An 18,232-nucleotide genomic window follows, 5' to 3' on the forward strand; every position below is an offset into this window, starting at 1 on the left:
GCAACAATTTAGGTTTCTTTTAGAAGTTTGCTGCTGTGATATGCTGCTGTTCTTGTTTTCCCAACTATTTACATATTTTTTTATTAAGACATCCCAGAGAACATTTTCTGTTTCCCTGTGCACACTTCCATCCTAGTGAGAGCAAATATGCTGTAAATAAATGTGTTTGTTATATTCATTGGTGCCTTAAAGAGCTCTCAGTAACACAAGTAAATACTGTAATGAAAATTCAAGTGTTTTTTATTTGCTGATTGATATGAAACATTTTTGAAATGTTCAGTTGAACATTCATTTCTCTTTGATTAGTCAAAAAAGCCTACCATTATTATTTTAATCATGCAATAATTAGAGGTGGATATATAAGCCTAGTTAGAGTTAATTAGTAAGTATTTAAGCCTAGTTACAAAGTCTTTCCAGATTTACTTTTAAACATACAGAATAAAAACTGTTACACAGATGGGAACAACACTATTTGAAGAAACAGCATTTTATGGGAAAAGGGGTTTTTAATTCTATGTACCCATCAGGCATCCCCTACCCTGCACTAGTTTTCAGCATGAGCAAAGCCAGCATTGTCAGCATTTCAGGGGCTTGGAGGCCAGCTGGGGGAAAAATTATGAGGCTGAAGCAACCGGGAAGCCCTCTGGAATATAGGATTTTTTTCTGCCCTAGCTGCTGCTGAATTGGGTTGGATGCAAATTAAATGTGTCTTCTTATCCAAGAAACAAAGTTGTATGAAAATGGATCTACTAATGTTCTTAATATGTTACAAGACCAAAGAGTGTAAGCCCAAAACTTCTTTTAAGAAAGGAGTTTGAGACTAAAATTTATTCTGCTTCAGTCTATGTATTTGTAACTTGCAAGAAAGCCATTTGATTTCACTTAAGCTTTTTGCCAAATACAGTTGGCAAGAGAAATCTGTTGTTCGATAAAATCCTTTCAGAATCTACAATGAAATGAATGGTTCAAGTAATTTTTTTTGCCTTAACAGAATCACATCCAAAGCACAGGTAACGAATTCCAGAGAATTAGGTTAGTCTCTGGCCATTGCCTGGCAATGACTCCACTTCTGAATGGTCTTTCCCACATTTTTTTAAGGTCCTTTTTTTTAGGTGCACTTTCACCAGTAACTTTTGTTTCATAGTGAAAGCCCAAATGTTTCCTTGCTACATAAGAGGAAAATGGACAAACCCAATAGAGGAGAAGTGGCCTGATGCAAAAACCACCAGTACTGAGCTCAATCAAGTCAAGTGCTGACCTTTGGGCTATCTGGTTGGCTTTTCTCTTTCCCTTTCCCTTCCTCTTTCCTCCTTTATTATCTTTTTACTTCTTTTTTTTGTTTCTATGCACTAAGGAGGATGATTCAGTCCACCATGGTTGCTGCAGAGCTGGAAGCATTGCTCTCTCAGAAGCCTCATCTCAGTTGCCTGTTCCACTGCCTTTCCCATAGGTTTTGAAAATCAGACTTTGTATGCATCCCATGACTTCTGAATCAAACTATCAGCAAGCTAGTAAAATTTTTTATTTCTCTCTTCATGAGAATAAGCCTTTTATTATCAGGGCTGCAGTCTTCTGTTACATTTAGTGTAAAAATGCAAGAATTGTTACACTGAGATTGTTGCACTACACACTAGTATTATTTAATTGCTTAAATCAAAATCTTTTAAATTGATTGATATAATCATGTGCATATGTTAGTGAACTTTCCACCTATTATCTCCATGGATATGTATCCTGTATCTATGTGAATGTGTATTATATTCATTGAGGACTTGTGCAAACCTGTCAAAAAGCCAAACATTTGCAGATGACTTGATAAAAGTTCCAACATTTTGCAAGAATGCAAGCTATGAAATTAACATTAAAATATTATTGAGGACAAGGGATTTCATGTGAATTACTATGAATTCGTGTGAATTTCATGTGTAAATTACACATTTACATGTGAATTACCAAATAAATAATCAAGACTACATGTCTGACCTAAGATTGTTGTGAAATTCAGCAGCTTTTAAGGTCATTGGTGATTTTTAAAAAAAATATCTCTTCATCACTGGCTCTCTGTCCCTTACCTAACTCAAGGATTCAGTTGGAAATTAAATTAATACTAAAATCCTGAGTTTCTAAGTATTCTTCTAGAGCTAAACATTCAGGTCCCACAATAATCATTTGAAGTTCAGGTATCCAACTAAATGGAGATAAGTGCACTAATCACCTCCTCTTTTTGTTTTAGCTTATTTTAGCATGTACATTTAATTTTCTAATTTCTAATTTAAAAGGAAAAATTTGGTTGAATGCACGCCTTATTTCAGCTGTCAAATAAGGGCTTGTTTTTCCATTACTATGCTTTCTGCATCAGTAATGTGCAGAATCAGCTCTTGGTTTTTAAAATAAACAAAACATATTAAAAATGCAAATAGAGTATTATATAAACTTTTTTTAAATACAATGTGCTTGTGCTAGAAAGAGAAAAATGCTATGACATAGAAAACAAATTCATTTTCTGCAGAAAACAAGAAGTAAGCTAAATGGTTGAACTGTAAGCCACAGAAAGAGGGATGCAGCAGAAGCAGTGAAGAAAGTTTTATCTGACAGAAGGTCAGAAGAATGTGTCTTCTAGTCTGCTAATTAGCATTTGGGTGCTAATTTTTAGTTTTGTTTTAGAAAGAACTCTGTCTCTGTACAGTTGAAAAGCATTTAGCAAATTACAGCATGTACACTAGTGTTAATTATTTAATATATTCCTAAAAATGGCATTGCTGTTAAAATGCATTAGAAAGTCTGCTTTCTTCTTGTGGTTGAAAAAGGGACAGATACTAAAACACTTTGTAAAATTCCATGACCAGCAGTCACTGTTTCATGCCAGAGATGTTTTTTCCTAGCGTTGAAGGCAGTAATTTTCTCTGTGTGCTAGAACTGTTTCTTAGCACATTGTAGTTAATGTGTTTGCTTGTATGTTGTTTACAGTACCTAATGATCTTAAAACCAACAGAGCCAACACAGAAATCACTAGATATTTAGGGACACCAGGATACTTCTGGATGCCAAACATGCACTGTCTAGCTCGTTAACAATGAAATGCCAACTTAGAGATTTCAGGCCTATTACTAGCCTATTGCAGGCAGATTACAGTTAATGTATTTCAGGTTGAAGCCTATCTAGGCCAATTTAAAATCAATATCCCTGAACTGCTAGCTAATTCAGATGATCATATTTGGTACATTGTGGATCATCTGAGAAATTATCAGTCTCTTGATAGAATGAATAAGACTGTATAAGCTTACCTCTTCAGTTCCTAGAGCACATTAAAAGCTGTATCAGTAGCTGAGTATGTGAAATATATATATTTCCTTGTGTTACCTGCACACAATCCAGCCATGTGCAGGTCAGCTAGGAGTCCTTTGAATAGTCCCATAGATGCTGTCATGGTTGATCACATACTAAATTATTCTTGCATTTGAGTATTTGCAGGATCAGATCTTCAGAAGAAAAGTGAAGTTCAAGGGCTGGGAACAAGGGAATGTATCAAATGCAAACAATTCTATACATACTTACCTACTCATGGGTCATATTTATAAGTTGAATTTACTAATAGTTAAATTGTTTGAAATTATCACAGTGAGATCTATGAAAAGATCTTGTCCCACTGGATTAGGTAAAAGCCAGCTTCCTTGCCTGTAGCAGCTGCAGGCTACACTGGCTGTTCTGATGAAAAGGAAAGAAATCTCAGAGATGTGGAAATTCACTGGAGAAGGCCTTGAGGGAAAGTTAGTGAGGAGGGGTTGCTGTTACTCCAGTGAAACTTGGATTTCATTGAAATTAATGCTTCTCTTCCAGGCACACAGGAAAGCTGTGGTGAATTCAGGATATGATATCTCATTAAAGTTCTTCCAGTGTCTTGCTTACAACATCATGTTTCATCTTTATCCTTCCTCGAAGACAAATTAGAGCAATACCCAAGCAAAGCTGTGATGGAAAAGGTTCAGAGGGATAGGGCAAAGACAGAAGGGATGAGCAGAAGAGTAAATAGCCTTTACCTGTGTGTAATGGATGATAAGTATTAGACATCATGGGAGAGCTGGGCCTTTGGGAATCGTTTTCCCTGGAAAAACTAATTTGAGGTGGAGGTGGAGAGGTTGGCTTACGTTGGATCTTCCATGTATGGTGGGAAAAACTGGAAGATTCATAAGGACCTTCACATAGCGTATTAACACGTTCTAAAATGAGAAGAAACTACCAGAGCCATATTTGTTTATGAAGTTCAGTGCATGACAGATGCCATCTTCTCAGGTTTTTTGGAAGAGCTCTCTTTTCAGAGAGCTGGCTGTGGGGAGGCTGGCTGGCTGCTCACACACTGCTCTTCCCAGCTATTAGATGCCTTGGGTATTGTGAGTAACTTGTCTGGGCACATGTGTCAGAGCACCATGACACTGCTGGCAGTATCCAGCCTGGCTCATTCACAGCAAGTGAGGGTTGTGCAATGCCCACGTTTATCTGCCGTATGGACTTTTAGCAGCAGTCATCAGCTAGAGATTTTATTATACTTGGATAGCACTTTTGGTCTGCCAGAATTATATGTATCTTATAAGAAGATGTCAGATTTCCTCTAAAAGGTTTATTATTTATTGGAAGAACTAATAAGTTAGAGGGGTAACCTTAGACTCTTCTGGCTTTCAAAGAGTAAGGATTTCATTCATGAAAATCCTGACTTTTGTTTGATATTATCTTTCTCTTTCTGATTATTTCCAAAGCTTTTTTTTTCTGTCTGTGATATCAAACACTTTTTGAAAGGGGAAATATCTGAGGCTCCACATGCTGCAGGTTTTTGACCCATTTGCTTTTATGTTTTGAACGTGAACATTTTATCGGTGGAAGACAGATACAAAATTCAGCTATTGATGGATTAGGAAACCCAACCAGTTCTACTTAAGTGTGTGGAACATTTGCCATTGGCTTTTCTGAAAGGCAGGAGTGAGCCATGTTTTATTTTTACTTAATCCTTTCATAGATTTTAGGTAAAAATATTTTTTATACAAAATGCAAACTGAAATATTTTACTTCTGAGAGAATATCCTATTGAATTAGAAAGCTGTGACTGACTTTCCTATTTTATGATTGTGAGTGGGCTAACTCACCATTGTGCCAGCTCAAATAACCAAACAGTTACTGAGCATATTTTTAGGAAACACAGGGTTATTTGAACCAGACCTAATTAGGAATGCTCTGATTTATTTTAGTCCAAAATCGAAATCTTGGTTATGGAACGTATTTACTTTTTTTAACTGACACATTTTCCAAGGAACTAGCTTGTGCTGTGTTCACGTGTAGCAGTGTGACCTTGATTCTGAATGTGGATCTGTTCTTATGGAGGTATTACAGCCGGTTTGCCCATGTTCTGAATCTACAAAGATTTGGTTGCTGTTCTCACAGTCCGTGAATGTGGATTGTGGGCATTTTTTCCTTTTCTTTTCTTTAACCTAGTGGGAAACTAAGAATTTTTTTTTTCTGGAAAGACACGTTGCTTTATCTTTGGCACAGCCAATACAGTGCACATCTCCCTTGTGAGCATTATAGGTGGGTCTTGGAGCACCAGCAGCAGACATTACTCAGTTTTCAATTCCTCACTACTTTGCCAAACTTTTAGTGTTTGGGCTAAGAGTTTCCATGCCAATTATTTGCCTTTGGCTGACTTTTTTTTTCTTTGTTTTATTTTGTAATGCCAGATAAAACAGTTTATCTGTTTCCAGGAATGATAAGACAAACAACTTAGGAGTTTTTTTTAATGTCAGAAATGACGGCAAGGCTTTTCATAAAGGCTGTGGTGGTATCACACAGTGTGGAATTGAATGCCGACAAGATCTTGCCTTTGTGTCAGTGCTGGCTGCATCTTTTGTTACTTATGGAATATTCCCCTGATGGGTCAAGGCAGAAGCCTGCTAAGCACTGCACTTTGTGAGCCACCTTTTATGTGTTCCTCTCTGAATATTTTGCCTGTACCAAGCATGTCCCAAGTCGATCCTGAGCAGGTCTTTCTGCCCAAATCACAGCCCTGAGCCATAGTGGGAGGTGCTGCGTGCAGGCAAATGCACCAGCGCTGAGATTGGGCACCAGCATCCCATCTGCTCTTCCTGCCTGCCTCTGAGCTTGGTGGAGATGGGCACTGGGTCTCATTTCAGGCTCCTCCAGTCTCTCCACTCTCAAGATTGGTGGCCTCAGTCTTCCATGAGCTCTGAGACAAGTTTCTATCTTGTGAAAAATAGACTGTGAAGAGTTGATGGGTGGGAGGAACAAACAGGACAGCTGGGAACCATCAGGATGGCAGAAACCTTGATTGCAAAACATTTGAATTTTCTGATTAAAAGACTTTTATAGAGAATTAAACTAAGAACATAGCATATATTTTCATTAAATATCAGAAAATCAATAAGAGAGCAAGTACTGAGGTAGAGCTGGGGTGGGTAGTGAGGATGAAGAGAGCCATTAGGCATGTGTGAGCTGTAGGAGATGTCTCAGTCAGAGGTTGGAAATGCTTAGACACCATATAATTCACAAGGATCAAGTCCTTAACCTTGAGGACTGGAGTCTGTATTGGGTACTAAATGATTGAATCTTTTCTCTATGAAGGCATTCTTGACTGATCTCTTACTTGCAAGTTTACTGATGTTTAACAGAGATGAGAATTATTGCTCCTGGAAGAGAAGGAATTGGAGCCTCTCTCCTGCTTGATCATCCAATTCAATAGGGTGGACACTTGTGACTTGGTCACATCTGGTTGATTCTGAAGCAGGGATGGAGAAGCTGGGAGGAGGCTCAGAGCCACAGATCATGGCTCCAGCAGGAAACAAGCCTCAGCAGTGAGGGTAGGGTGAGCCAGGTGTGTGACAGGCAGATGCTTGCAGGGTGCAGGGTGATGTGGGATTGAGACACAAAGGAGCTACAGTGGCTGGGTAAGAGAATAGGGAGAAGGAACTCACCATTTGCAGGAAAGCAGAGGGGTAGATGGAGCTGATCTACATGTCTGGAGCTGAGCCTCTGCCCTCCTTCCTGAGCACGCGCAGTTCCTTGATAAGATCAGCATGGGATCACTGGATTGTGGTGGGAGGGGAGGAGGGAAGGCTGGGAAGCAGAACATTGTCCTTGGTTCATCATGGCCATGCATTTTGCCCAGCACAGGGAACTGGGGAAGCTGTCAGGAAAGGTAATCAGAAAAGGCAATGGGTGGTGCAGAGCATCTTGGGAGTAGGGAACAGGAGGTGAGAGCTCATGGGAACTTGTTCAGTGCTGGAGCAGAGGCTCAGGCAAACTCCTGTGGGGAAGTTGTCCTGGGATGAGGCAGGAGAGACCTAATCTTCTGGAGATGGTTCTTCTCCACAACCCCAGGCTCGGTCCCTTTCCTTTATCAAACCTGTTTTCACAGGGGCAGGTCCCTTCCAGGAAAGGTCCATGCACAGGACACTGTTCCATCACTGATGCCAAATAGACTACCAGGTGTCTTTGCATCTCCCCAGTGGTAAAATGCATTGGTGTGGTATCTTTGTGTCATCCAGTGTCATTGTTATGCCATGGGGGAAAAGTTCTTGCTTTGCTTCATTTTCCTCACATTTGGCTTTTGAAAATTGTATACACACATATAAAACTCCAAAAGACATCAGGAAATGCAAGAGTCTAAGCTCCCTCTGTGGAGACAGGGAGTAAGACAGTAACGCTGGAAAGCTGCACCAAGTCTGTGGTTTTGTGTTTTTCTTCTAAACTGTTGGGATTTTTATCTTTTCAGTTCTCATGCACTGTTAATCTGGCTTCTGTGTGTGGTCCCATTGAGACTCAGAACATTCCTGGGGTACCAAGAGGCATGTGGCCTACCTGTAGCACTGGACTCTGGGTTAGGGATGTGGCTTAAGCAGCCATGTCACAGCTTTTAGAATTTACAGTGCTGTAAATTCACTGCTCTTCAGCCCAGACGAGGCAGGAAGAAGCAGTGCCTGTAAGAAGCAGTCATGTGGGCACAGCTGTGCCTTCAGTAAGCACTTCTGGGGGCAATTCTTACACTAAGGCATTTCATGTTCTTGTTGCTCCCTAGCCAGGAGACCCACAGGGCAGGCATACTCTGGGATTGCACAGCCCAATGGAACAAGGTGGAACAAGCAATCTGCTACAGGCAGCCTAGCCAGGGCATGCTGCTGTATGGTTGTCCTGCTCAGGTGAGAGGTGGCCCATGCTATTTTACATGTAGGTACACGCAGAGGTGTTTTGTGGCATGGGTGTGCAGAACAGAGCAGTTTTGACATTCTGTGAAGTAGGGGTGGGTTTCCCTGTCTGGCTGCACTCGTGGGATTGGAAATGCTGCTACAGGCATCAGCTAAGACAGTGCAAAGCCAGTATGGAAAAAGGGCTTTGTGCTTTTACTGGAAGTAGCTGTTTCCTAATTTTTCCCCTTGGGAACATTTTTGGTACAGTATGTATCTCTTCCTTGTAAATGGCAAGAATTGGATGACTGTGATTATAAAGGTTCCCCTCCTGCTGGGAAGGTTTTATGTGTGTTTGTGGCTGACCTATCGCTTTATCTGCCCAGCCTTTGGCTGTCTGGAGAGAAAAGAACTTGTGTGAGGGGGATCTGCCTCCAAACCCTCTTCTGTGAGCCTGGCTGGGAAGGCAGACATTTTTTTCTGTATGTGAAAAAGAGATTTTAAATTTTTCTTTTGTAGTGAGTTTGAGAGAGCTGACTTAAAAAACCTCCAAGCAGCTCACTGTAAATAAATCCAGATGAGTGAAATACTTGTATTTTTACAGCTCTTAAAACACATTTTATAATGGAGATGGAGGACATCTTTGCAGTGGGAGGTATGGGAGTTAGAGCAACGTTTGTCATCATCTGCAGTACGAGCAGGCATAGTGCAAATTTTCCTGTATAATTCAATAAAAATGGGGTTTGTCTGGCCTATAATATTTATAACTATCATGACATTTTTTGCTATGCTGCATGCAGTGTCAGATCCATTTTGTTCTTTAAATTACATAAGATGGATCAGAAACCAAGAGTTTCATTACAAACTTATATAGAAAATCATCATAAATTCCTGCTTACAAAGACAGCTCTCTTGAAGTGTATTCATTCTTTGAGTGAGAAATATGGTTATTGATTGCCTAGTCATAGAATTAAAAAAGAATATATTTTTTGTTATTCCTTAAAGCAAAATAAAAATGTGTATAATTCAAACATATTGCAATAAATGCAGAACTGCAGCACACTGGAATGTATTGCTATATATATAAGAACAGTTGTTCAGCATAGTTTTACGAAAAATATTTTCCTTATTCTAATTTATTACTACCTCTTCAAAATCACACATCCATGTTTTGTTTAGTCAGTTTTTTAATCCCATACTATCAGACTTTTGCTGGAATATTTCAGCAACTGCTAATCAATTACAAAGTAGAAGCTTATGTTCAGTTTACCTATTAATTCATTTTCTTATGCCATGATGTTATCAGTGATATTTTTAAACTGAATCTTCTGGAGACAATGCAGTTAAATCAAGGGGAAAAACATATAAGAAGGTTACATCAGAACCGAGGTGTTTGGCATTAATGGTTTGTGTGCTGCCACTTCAAATTTCACGTACAGTCTGAAAAAATTATAAGGCTGACTCTTGATAATTAAAATCAGAAAGATACTGAGTTGTTTGGGTTCCATATTGGAAGAAAAAGCAAAGCACAGTCATTCTTAGTTTACAATGAAAAGACAAGGCATTTATTAACATTTCAAGTAGTATTTGATTAATTAAAAGAATTAAAATAGAACCAGCTTTCATTTTTGAGTTAACATTTGGGACCCTTAGGTAAAGCTGATGATGTTTCAGGACAAGAGAAAATCAATAGCATGCCACTTTTAGTATCTCCTGAATGTTAGGTAGTTAATAATTTAAGAAAGAGAGCTTGCTGCTACACTTACAAGGTTTTCCCTTTTGCTAAGGAAGGAGACAGGTTCAGTTGCCTGTTGGGTATTCCTTTGTATGCTCACTTTTAGTAAATTAAAATGGCTTTTCCTCAAATAAGAGAAACTGCCCTCAGATTACAGGACAAGATTTTTTGAGAGCCTTGATATGAACTACCTGAAAGATGGGAGCCTTTAAAAAACAGAAAAAGTCTTTCAAAGGTGTTTTGGCTTAACATTATTTGAGCAGCTCTTGAAGACACAAAGGGAATTGTGATAGAATCAGATTGAGGCAGAGGTGATTGTGCCTGCTCAAGGACTTGACCAGAATTTCTACTCAGGGGATGCTCTTGAAGAATGAGCAAAAGAATATTGGGGAGTGTGTATCTTTACAGTTGTGCATTGCGTAAATGAAAATTTTTTCTGTCTCCTGACCTGAGCTCAGATCTGGTTTTTTTTGCTTCTAGGATGCACAGCACAGATGGTGGAGACTAATTGGGGTGGAGGGCAAAGCCTCTCTGTGTTCTTGAAATCCTGTGCCTCTCTGGAGGTCGAGGGTGAGGTTGCAGTGGCACAGGCATCCTTGGGGCTAATGTGAGCAATGGCAGCCTCCCTGGGCTTGCCTGCTGCTCATGATGCCAAGCTGAACGGCTGCAGCAGCTGTCTAACACACTTCTGTCTAACACACAGGACAAATTTCTCCATCCCTCCGTCTGACCCAACCAACAGAAGTGGGTCTGTGCATGGAGGGGTCCTGTATTGAGCCCTGCAGCAATCCCAGCAGATGCAGAAGCAGCATTTGCCGTGCAGATCAGCCTTGCTGTGCTGAGGCTCTTTTATATCAACTGCCTTTCTTGGGCTTGTATTTTACTTGTGTTGCTGCAAAGAAAACTCTGGCAAATTGCTGCCTTTCACCTTTTCCAAGTGTCAGGGCTTTGGAGGGCAGGATGGCCTCAGAGATATGCAAATCATTTCCTTGTACTAGGCCTGGTGCTCAGAGATGCAGCAATGTTTCCATGTGCCCTCCTACAGCTCATGCTGTCTGTGCTGAAACTTGCACTGTAGCAGGCTGAGACTTAGTCTGGGAGCCTGGGGTTTGTTTCATCCCCAAGCCATTCCCCTCCTTTCCTTCTTCCCAGAAAACAAGAAAAAGTCACAGCTGGGCCTGTCTCTCATTTGCATCTGTCCATAACCTTCATGGCAGTTCTCAGTACCAGCCAGTGTTACAGATGTGATTATACACAGTTTACAGGAGTAAATGACATTGTAGCAGCAGTAAATGGCTCAAAGCTTTTGAGGAGCCTCATAATGTAATTTGTGTTGTGTTTCTTTCACTGTGCCACCAGTCAGCATTGCTCATGTTCATTCTTAAGTTCTCCATTTGCAGGTATGCTGTGCTCCACCCAAACATTTTGTTTTCTCTGTGGCCTTCTTGAGTTTCTTCCCCTCCCACTTCTTCTCCAGTTGCTCCATTAAATGGCAGGAAGCCACAGGTGAATCCCTATGGCTGTTTGCCATACTAAAAAAGATCCCAAAAATATCTCTCTTTCAGCCCAAGAGACAGCAATAAAGCAGGACTGTCAGGTGGCAGAACCCCCCAAAACAAGTGATGTAGATGCACAGCACATGCAATTTAAAATGGTAATTTAATATGTGATCATCAGGTCAGGCTCACATCAGGAAATGGGATGTTGAAGTCTTTTCAATGGGCACATGAAGTAGCATGAGGATTAGGCTGATACTCTGTCATGTCTTGTGTGCAGGAGTGGTCTTTCTGCTGTATCATATTTATGGTTGTTAGAGAGAAGCATCCTATAACAGGATTCTCCATGAGTTATGTCCATCTCCATTTAAATGACAAAGGTCATATCCACTTGTACAGTAATTAAATTTTAACAAAATAAGAAAAATTTATAGCATTCAAGTTAATGCTATAACTGAGCAGGGTAACTATCCCTCACACAGCCTCAGTACATGATATAATTTATGCATGAGCTCAGAATTCTCTGCAAGATGCTGAAATCAACATCTCATGATGGAGATGTGGATACTTATTTTAGACACTGAGTTTGAAAATTGTGGTTTGTGGAAATTTATGCAAAAATATTGCCAAAATAAGCATTGAAAACCTAATTTCAATATGCAGCTGCTTGTAAGCATGGTAATTAAGATATATTGGGTAAATTTACTACATCTGTTCTCACCCACACCAGTGGGAGAGAAGTTGCAGATTTCAGATGTAGACTCACCAGAGCTTTCAACTCCAGCCAGGCCCCAGGAGAAGGCTGTCTGGGAGAGCAGGTCTGCTGCCTAGCCTGGTCTTGTCTCCACTGCTCAGAGCTTTGATGGGGGGAATGTTGTTGGGATCGCCCAGCTTCCACCTCTTGAAAACACTTTTCACAAATGGAGTCACAGTCCTGCAGGGAGGGAGAGAGAGAGTCAATCAGCACATTTTCTGGATAAAGAAACCAAAGTGAGGGTTTAGACATTTTTCTTGTCAGGAATCAATCAGTGTCGACTTTACATGCCATCACCAGTCACTCACTGCTCTGAATGCTGTGTTTACCCTCTGCAGCAGGAGAGCCGTACTACCTCTACATTGCTGCTCCTCTGAAATAAATCAACAGGTTTTACCTCTACTTTTTTCCTCCAGCTGGGGTGATGCTGGTCCCTGAAAGGAAGACGGAGGATGGGTTTGAGGAGCACTTCGGCTTGAACTACTTGGGACACTTCCTGTTGACTAACCTCCTCTTGGATACGCTGAAGCAATCAGGAACGCACAGTCACAACGCTAGGATCATCACTGTCTCATCAGCCACCCATTATGTAGGCAAATTGCACCTAAACGACTTACAAAGCAGGTACCGATCCCTTTTTGGTATTCACTGATCTGTAGTAATCCTGTGCGGATTAAAATACAAGAGAATTGTTACTGACTATGAAGAATTGTTACTGACTATGAGATGGGGTTTTGTTGCCTTTTTTTTTTTAAACAAAATTTATGGTGCTTCTCAAGCACTTGCTTAATATATTTAACATTTGATCAAAGCTTGCAGCCTTGAGCCAAATGTACAAACAATTTATAAATTCTGAATGGTGTCTTTTATTCTGGACTTCGAAAACCTCACTTTGCTTTCTGATGCTTATTCTGCGGTGATGCTCGTGGTGCGTGCGGCGCCTGGACTTGCCACTACCTAACCAGGGAGAGATGCTCCGTAGCCGGGATGTTTTGAAATGGCTTGGGTGGATGCTACTAGAGCTCATCCCCGAGAGGATGAGGGCACAGAGCCCTCAGATAAGCTCAGACAGCTGCCTGTGGCTGCATTGAGCAGGGATGCTGGCGGGGCTCCGGGGGCAGCTTGCCTTTGCTGCCCAGCTGCCTCGCACAGCTGCAGTGCCAGCCCTCTGCTGCTCCTGCCCTGCCTGCAGCTCCCTCTGCCTCCAGCCCTCTCCTTGTCCTGCTCTGCTCTGACATCCCAGTCTCGCCCGTGGCTCCCCTCACAGCCCTTCTCCATCATCCCTCAGCCACCCCCGGCCCCAGGCTGTGTCACCCTGCCTGTCCTATCCCAGCCCTGTAGTCCCTGCCCTGTCACACATCAGCCTGGCCATCCACTGCTGCACCCTGGCTCGTGTTGGTGTGCTTCCCCAAGAGCTCATGGAGACCCAAACCTTAACCCAAACCCACCCTAGGTTTTTAATACAGTAAAATGGGTTTAAATGCATGCATGACTTCTGACCTCCTGCTTTCATTTAGGAAAACTGTGGATGAATGTCTGTGGGGTATTTCTAGCATTAGGAAGACATCAAATAGTGTGGTAAATGCCTCTGATGTCATACAGGAACCACATGGAGTGGTTTAGTTAGCAGAGAAACAGGCAGGATAACTGAGATAAATTTGAAAATGTCCCCATGCAGTCATGCATGGCAATGATGTGCTTACTAACAGGCTCAAGCAGAGCCTGCCTTCTCCTGGGCTCCAGAGAGCTTCTGCTTGCCTGCATGGAGCCAGTCTGACTTCTGTGTCATTTCCATGGAAATCTGTCTCCATCCTTTGGTAGGGACTTCAGCAGGTGATCAGAGGTATCTGGCCCAAGGTTTCTTTTCCAAACAAAGACTGAAATTATATGGCTGGGCTGTTTCCGCTGCAGACATTTTACATATGAATGCTGCATTAGGCATGTCAAACTTCTGATTACATATTATGGCATCAGTTTTATTACAAGCCATTGTTTAAACCTCTGCAGGGTAGTCACAATTTAATCTCTTGCTTGTAAAATAACCACAGGAAATTACCCTTACTTTTCACTTGATGTGTGTAGTCATTGTTTCTGATGGCCATGTGCCGGATGGAACCATGCAAGGGGGCTAAGTGGATTAGTATTTCTTTGGGCTAAAGTGTGGAATGCAGAATTAAATATGACTGTTCTGTGTCTCTAGATAACAGTAATTTCCTTTATTATAGCAAGGCATTGTACTGTGCCTCTTTAATTTAGGATCATCCCTATCTTTGATGTGTCATTATTAACTCATATTTTAAAGAAACCAGAAATGTTTTTATTTGGAAAGTTATGGTTGAGCAAGAACATGACCAGTCTGACATAAAGAAAATTAATATACCAGTGAGATTTGCAGCTTTTGTGTCCTTTACCTTTCAACATTATTGATGTAAGGAGGGCCATAAAAGCTGACAGACTATTGACTGGTTTTGCCTGCTCATTCCCACACAGATGCTCTGAATCATTCAGAGGTAGCAGTGGTGCCTGCACATATGCACACTGGTGAAACCTGGAGTGGGCTGTAAATTCAGGTCCAAACCTTTCCTTGGTTCAGGTGTAAAAATTTGCTCCTGGGTTGTTGTTTTTTTCAGCCTAACTGCCAATAAGCCCCCACTCAGGCAAATAGTTTGACATCACCATAATGAGTGCAAAAACCAGTGAGATCACTGTTTGAGTGTGTCCCTGCAGCGTGAGCAGGGGGTTTAGAAGGAGCACTTCTGGGGGGTATCAGAGCCAGGCATTGCCTACTCCATGGGGCCCTGGAGATGCCTTGTGATTCAGAGCAACATTCAGGAGATTTAATGGATGTGGTAAAGACACCCATGGTGAACAGTTTCCTGGTGATGCCATATCTCATTTTTGCTGCTTGTGTGAATGGGAAATCATTCTAAAAATTCTCTACTCTTTTTTTTTTTTCCTTCTTTATTTTGAGTTGTGCCAGTTGGCCATAATTCATTTTACAACTTGGGTGTACGTTCCCAGGTTGGCTGGTAGTCCTAACCTAGCAGGAAAGCAACAAAAACCATCTGGAGTCATTATTGGTGAAAAGGGAATATACTCTGTGCTGGGGAAATGACTGCTGGCAGCAGGCTGAATAGTTTACCATCCTCTTGTCCCATTATTCCTAGATGCCAGTAGGGCTAGTGTCCTGACTAGAGGTGACTGACAGTACTGGAGCAGGGATTCATCCATCAAGCATGGCAGAGAAGGAAGGGCAGAAGACTAGTCTTGCCTTAAAGGAGACTTAAACTGAGGCTCACTTCTCTGCTTTACCACAGACTTTTCTGTGGAATCCTTCTCCCACCCATTTCTCCTCATTGCTTGTACTTGCTGCTGAGAGATCTGATCTGAAACCAGCCATCATCCATATCAAAGACCACAGGGCAACTGCATAACAAATAATTGTTGGAAGGCCTGTCCCATGATCAGTGTTAAATGAAGCTGGTGTTACTGTCCTCCATGTTTCCTCTTTAGTTTGTTTCCTGCCGTTTCACCAACCTGATTTATCCCATGTTGCTCTGGTTAGCTCTTTTCAGTGGGATGGATAATTTAATTTTGTCTTTTTGCATTTTGCATTATTTTCCTTCCTTCGTTGTCTCTTTCTTCATGCTTGCCTGCTTCTTCATCTGTGTCTTTTGAGCATTTTTTGTTTAAATTGCCTTTCCCTCCCTATTTATTTTTTTTTCTTTGAGGCTGTCTTATTTCTACCCACCAATTTATCTCCTCCTCTCCATTTATCTTCCTCTCATCTTTTCCCCTAGCCCCTCTCCTATCTCTTCCCTATGAATGCCATTTCTCCCCCTTCTTGCCCTTCCTTTTCACACACACACACACACAGAGCAATGGAAGAGACATGGCATGGGCACATCAAGGCAGGATAGAGCTTGTTCCAAGCAGGCAGGGCACAGCTTGTTTCATGTGTGTTATTGAAAATGCAAACGCACACGCACAAGAGCACTGACTGTTCTCCCAGTTCTTTTGCTGAAGGTTATATATGAGGAACATCAAACGCCTTTGTGGTCTTTTAGATCCAGACCATTTTCAACAGCAATCCCATGAGCCGACAAGGGGATCCCTGAGGCAAATCATTCCCCTTCATCCCTACTTTGAACACGACTGTTTTCAGGGAGGTGAAAGTTTAAGAGAAACACAACCTATCTGCAAGCATTTCCACAGGGGTGATTTCAGCAATACCAGGCAGAGGAATTGTACACTGTGTGCTCCAGCAGCACAGCCAGCATGGCCTTCTTTCCTCTTTTGCCTGCCTTTAATAATACTTTCTAAACTGAGAGGAGAAAAGAAGCATGGTCATGAGAGAATATGGCTGTCTGGTTTTAGCAAAAGCTTGAAGAATAGTGTACTATCCACTTGGATTGAGGTAGGCTTGAGTTCATGGTGCTTTCAAGGCTGAGGTGTAGGACACTCCTTTGAGTGCTCTACCTACCAAAACATGAAGGTATTTTTAGGAAAATAAAGAAAAAAAGACCGTATTCTCTTTCCCAGGCTGTGGATCACACTTGAATATGCTCCTTTCCCAGGGGTTAGCATCTTCGTGTGTTCTGTCTAGCTTTTTCTCCATGACTAACTATTCCTTTCATCATCCTCTCTTTTTGCATACCAAATGGGCCCTGTAATGCTGTGATTCACAGATCTATGAACTCCCCAGCCACAGTAACACAGCTCCTTTTCTGGTTCACATCTCTTGTATATTCAAGAACAGTTAGTCACACTTTCCTGCTCCCTTTCCTCTGCTCTCCAACTGCAGAAGGAGCTGATTTTTTTTGAAACTCTCTAAGCTGAATATAATATATTAGATAAAATTTCTGTCTTTTTCCCTGTAGCCCTAGTGCATGAATCATGTCAGAGACAATAGAAGTTAAATGAAAAGAATTCCAAAATTCCCAGCTGCCACATGTGTGTCCTAGCTGGTGTAAAATAGGATAAACAACTCTGCCTTAGACCTAGGAAGATTGTGGAGAGACCAGGCAGCTCCAGTTAATCTCCTCTGTTAGGCAGGGAACAAGTAAGAGGAAGAACTGTAAGAGGAAGTGTTAGGTACTGATGGGAAAATCTGCTTAGCAAACTGTCTGGAGATCTCCTGTTCTTGGATGAGGGATGTCCTTCTTCCTATCTTCTTCCATTTATGTGGTGTTTGTTGGTTAAAAATTTAGTATTAAGTTTGGGTAGAAAGTTAAGGATTTTTTTCTATCAGCATTACTGAAATTTTGGAAAATATTTTCCATGAACAGCAAGTAAAAGTTAAGATATTGAATTACTTTTGGAAAATATTTATCCATTTTTGAAACCAAAACATTTGATTTCAGTGTTCTGAAATAATTTTTAAAAATTATTCCTAATTATCCCTATGAGTACTTTGGTATTCAGATTTTGAAGTGTGACAATAAAACTGGAACTCCCAATCTTTAATTTCTAAACCATCCTTTTCAAGTATTTCCATCAGTTTCAAATTACTTTTTCTTTTTCTCTCTTTTTTGTTTTTTTTTTTAAGCTGGACATTTGTGTAAAATAGATTGTTTTTTTTACTAAGAATGGTTTGATGAGTCAACATTTTTTTCCAATTAAAGGCTTCTATTTTTTTAACACCCAATTAGTTCCTTCAGTGGCTTTTCATCATTGATCTGTCACTTAAAGTTTCTTAATTCTCTCTGATTGGAAGAACTGGAATTATACCATTTTAAATTCAAGCAAAAACAAACATGAAGCTGTTGTAGCAGCTTCAGAGTAGTAGCATAGCACTGTTGGGTATATTTCTATTTTTTTATATAATAAAGAAAAATTTGTAAAAGGAAGTAGGAGAGATTTTCATTATTACCCCTTTTTGTAAATCCAATTTAGCCAGTACAGAAGTCTTTCATAATAACATCTAAAGAGCTATGTCACTGGACTGTTGTTCAATAAAATGCTGGGAAAAATACAGAAATAGTAATCATAAAAGATTGTTCTAGAACATTAGATAGATACATATTATCATAGGTTTTATTTAACTCATGGAATATATGTTTCT

General features: G+C 40.7%; 1 protein-coding gene across 1 annotated transcript in view; it reads left to right on the forward strand.

The window, feature by feature from the left end:
- The window catches only part of DHRSX (dehydrogenase/reductase X-linked), a 162,515-nt gene that overhangs the window by 103,439 nt on the left and 40,844 nt on the right, over window positions 1-18,232 (forward strand). The window contains exon 5 of the mRNA XM_066545172.1: window positions 12,585-12,792. Within this exon, the coding sequence (XP_066401269.1) occupies window positions 12,585-12,792 (208 nt within the window). The remainder of the gene's footprint in view (window positions 1-12,584; window positions 12,793-18,232) is intronic.

This window comes from Molothrus aeneus, chromosome 2, assembly GCF_037042795.1.
Source record: "Molothrus aeneus isolate 106 chromosome 2, BPBGC_Maene_1.0, whole genome shotgun sequence".
NCBI lineage: Eukaryota > Metazoa > Chordata > Aves > Passeriformes > Icteridae > Molothrus > Molothrus aeneus.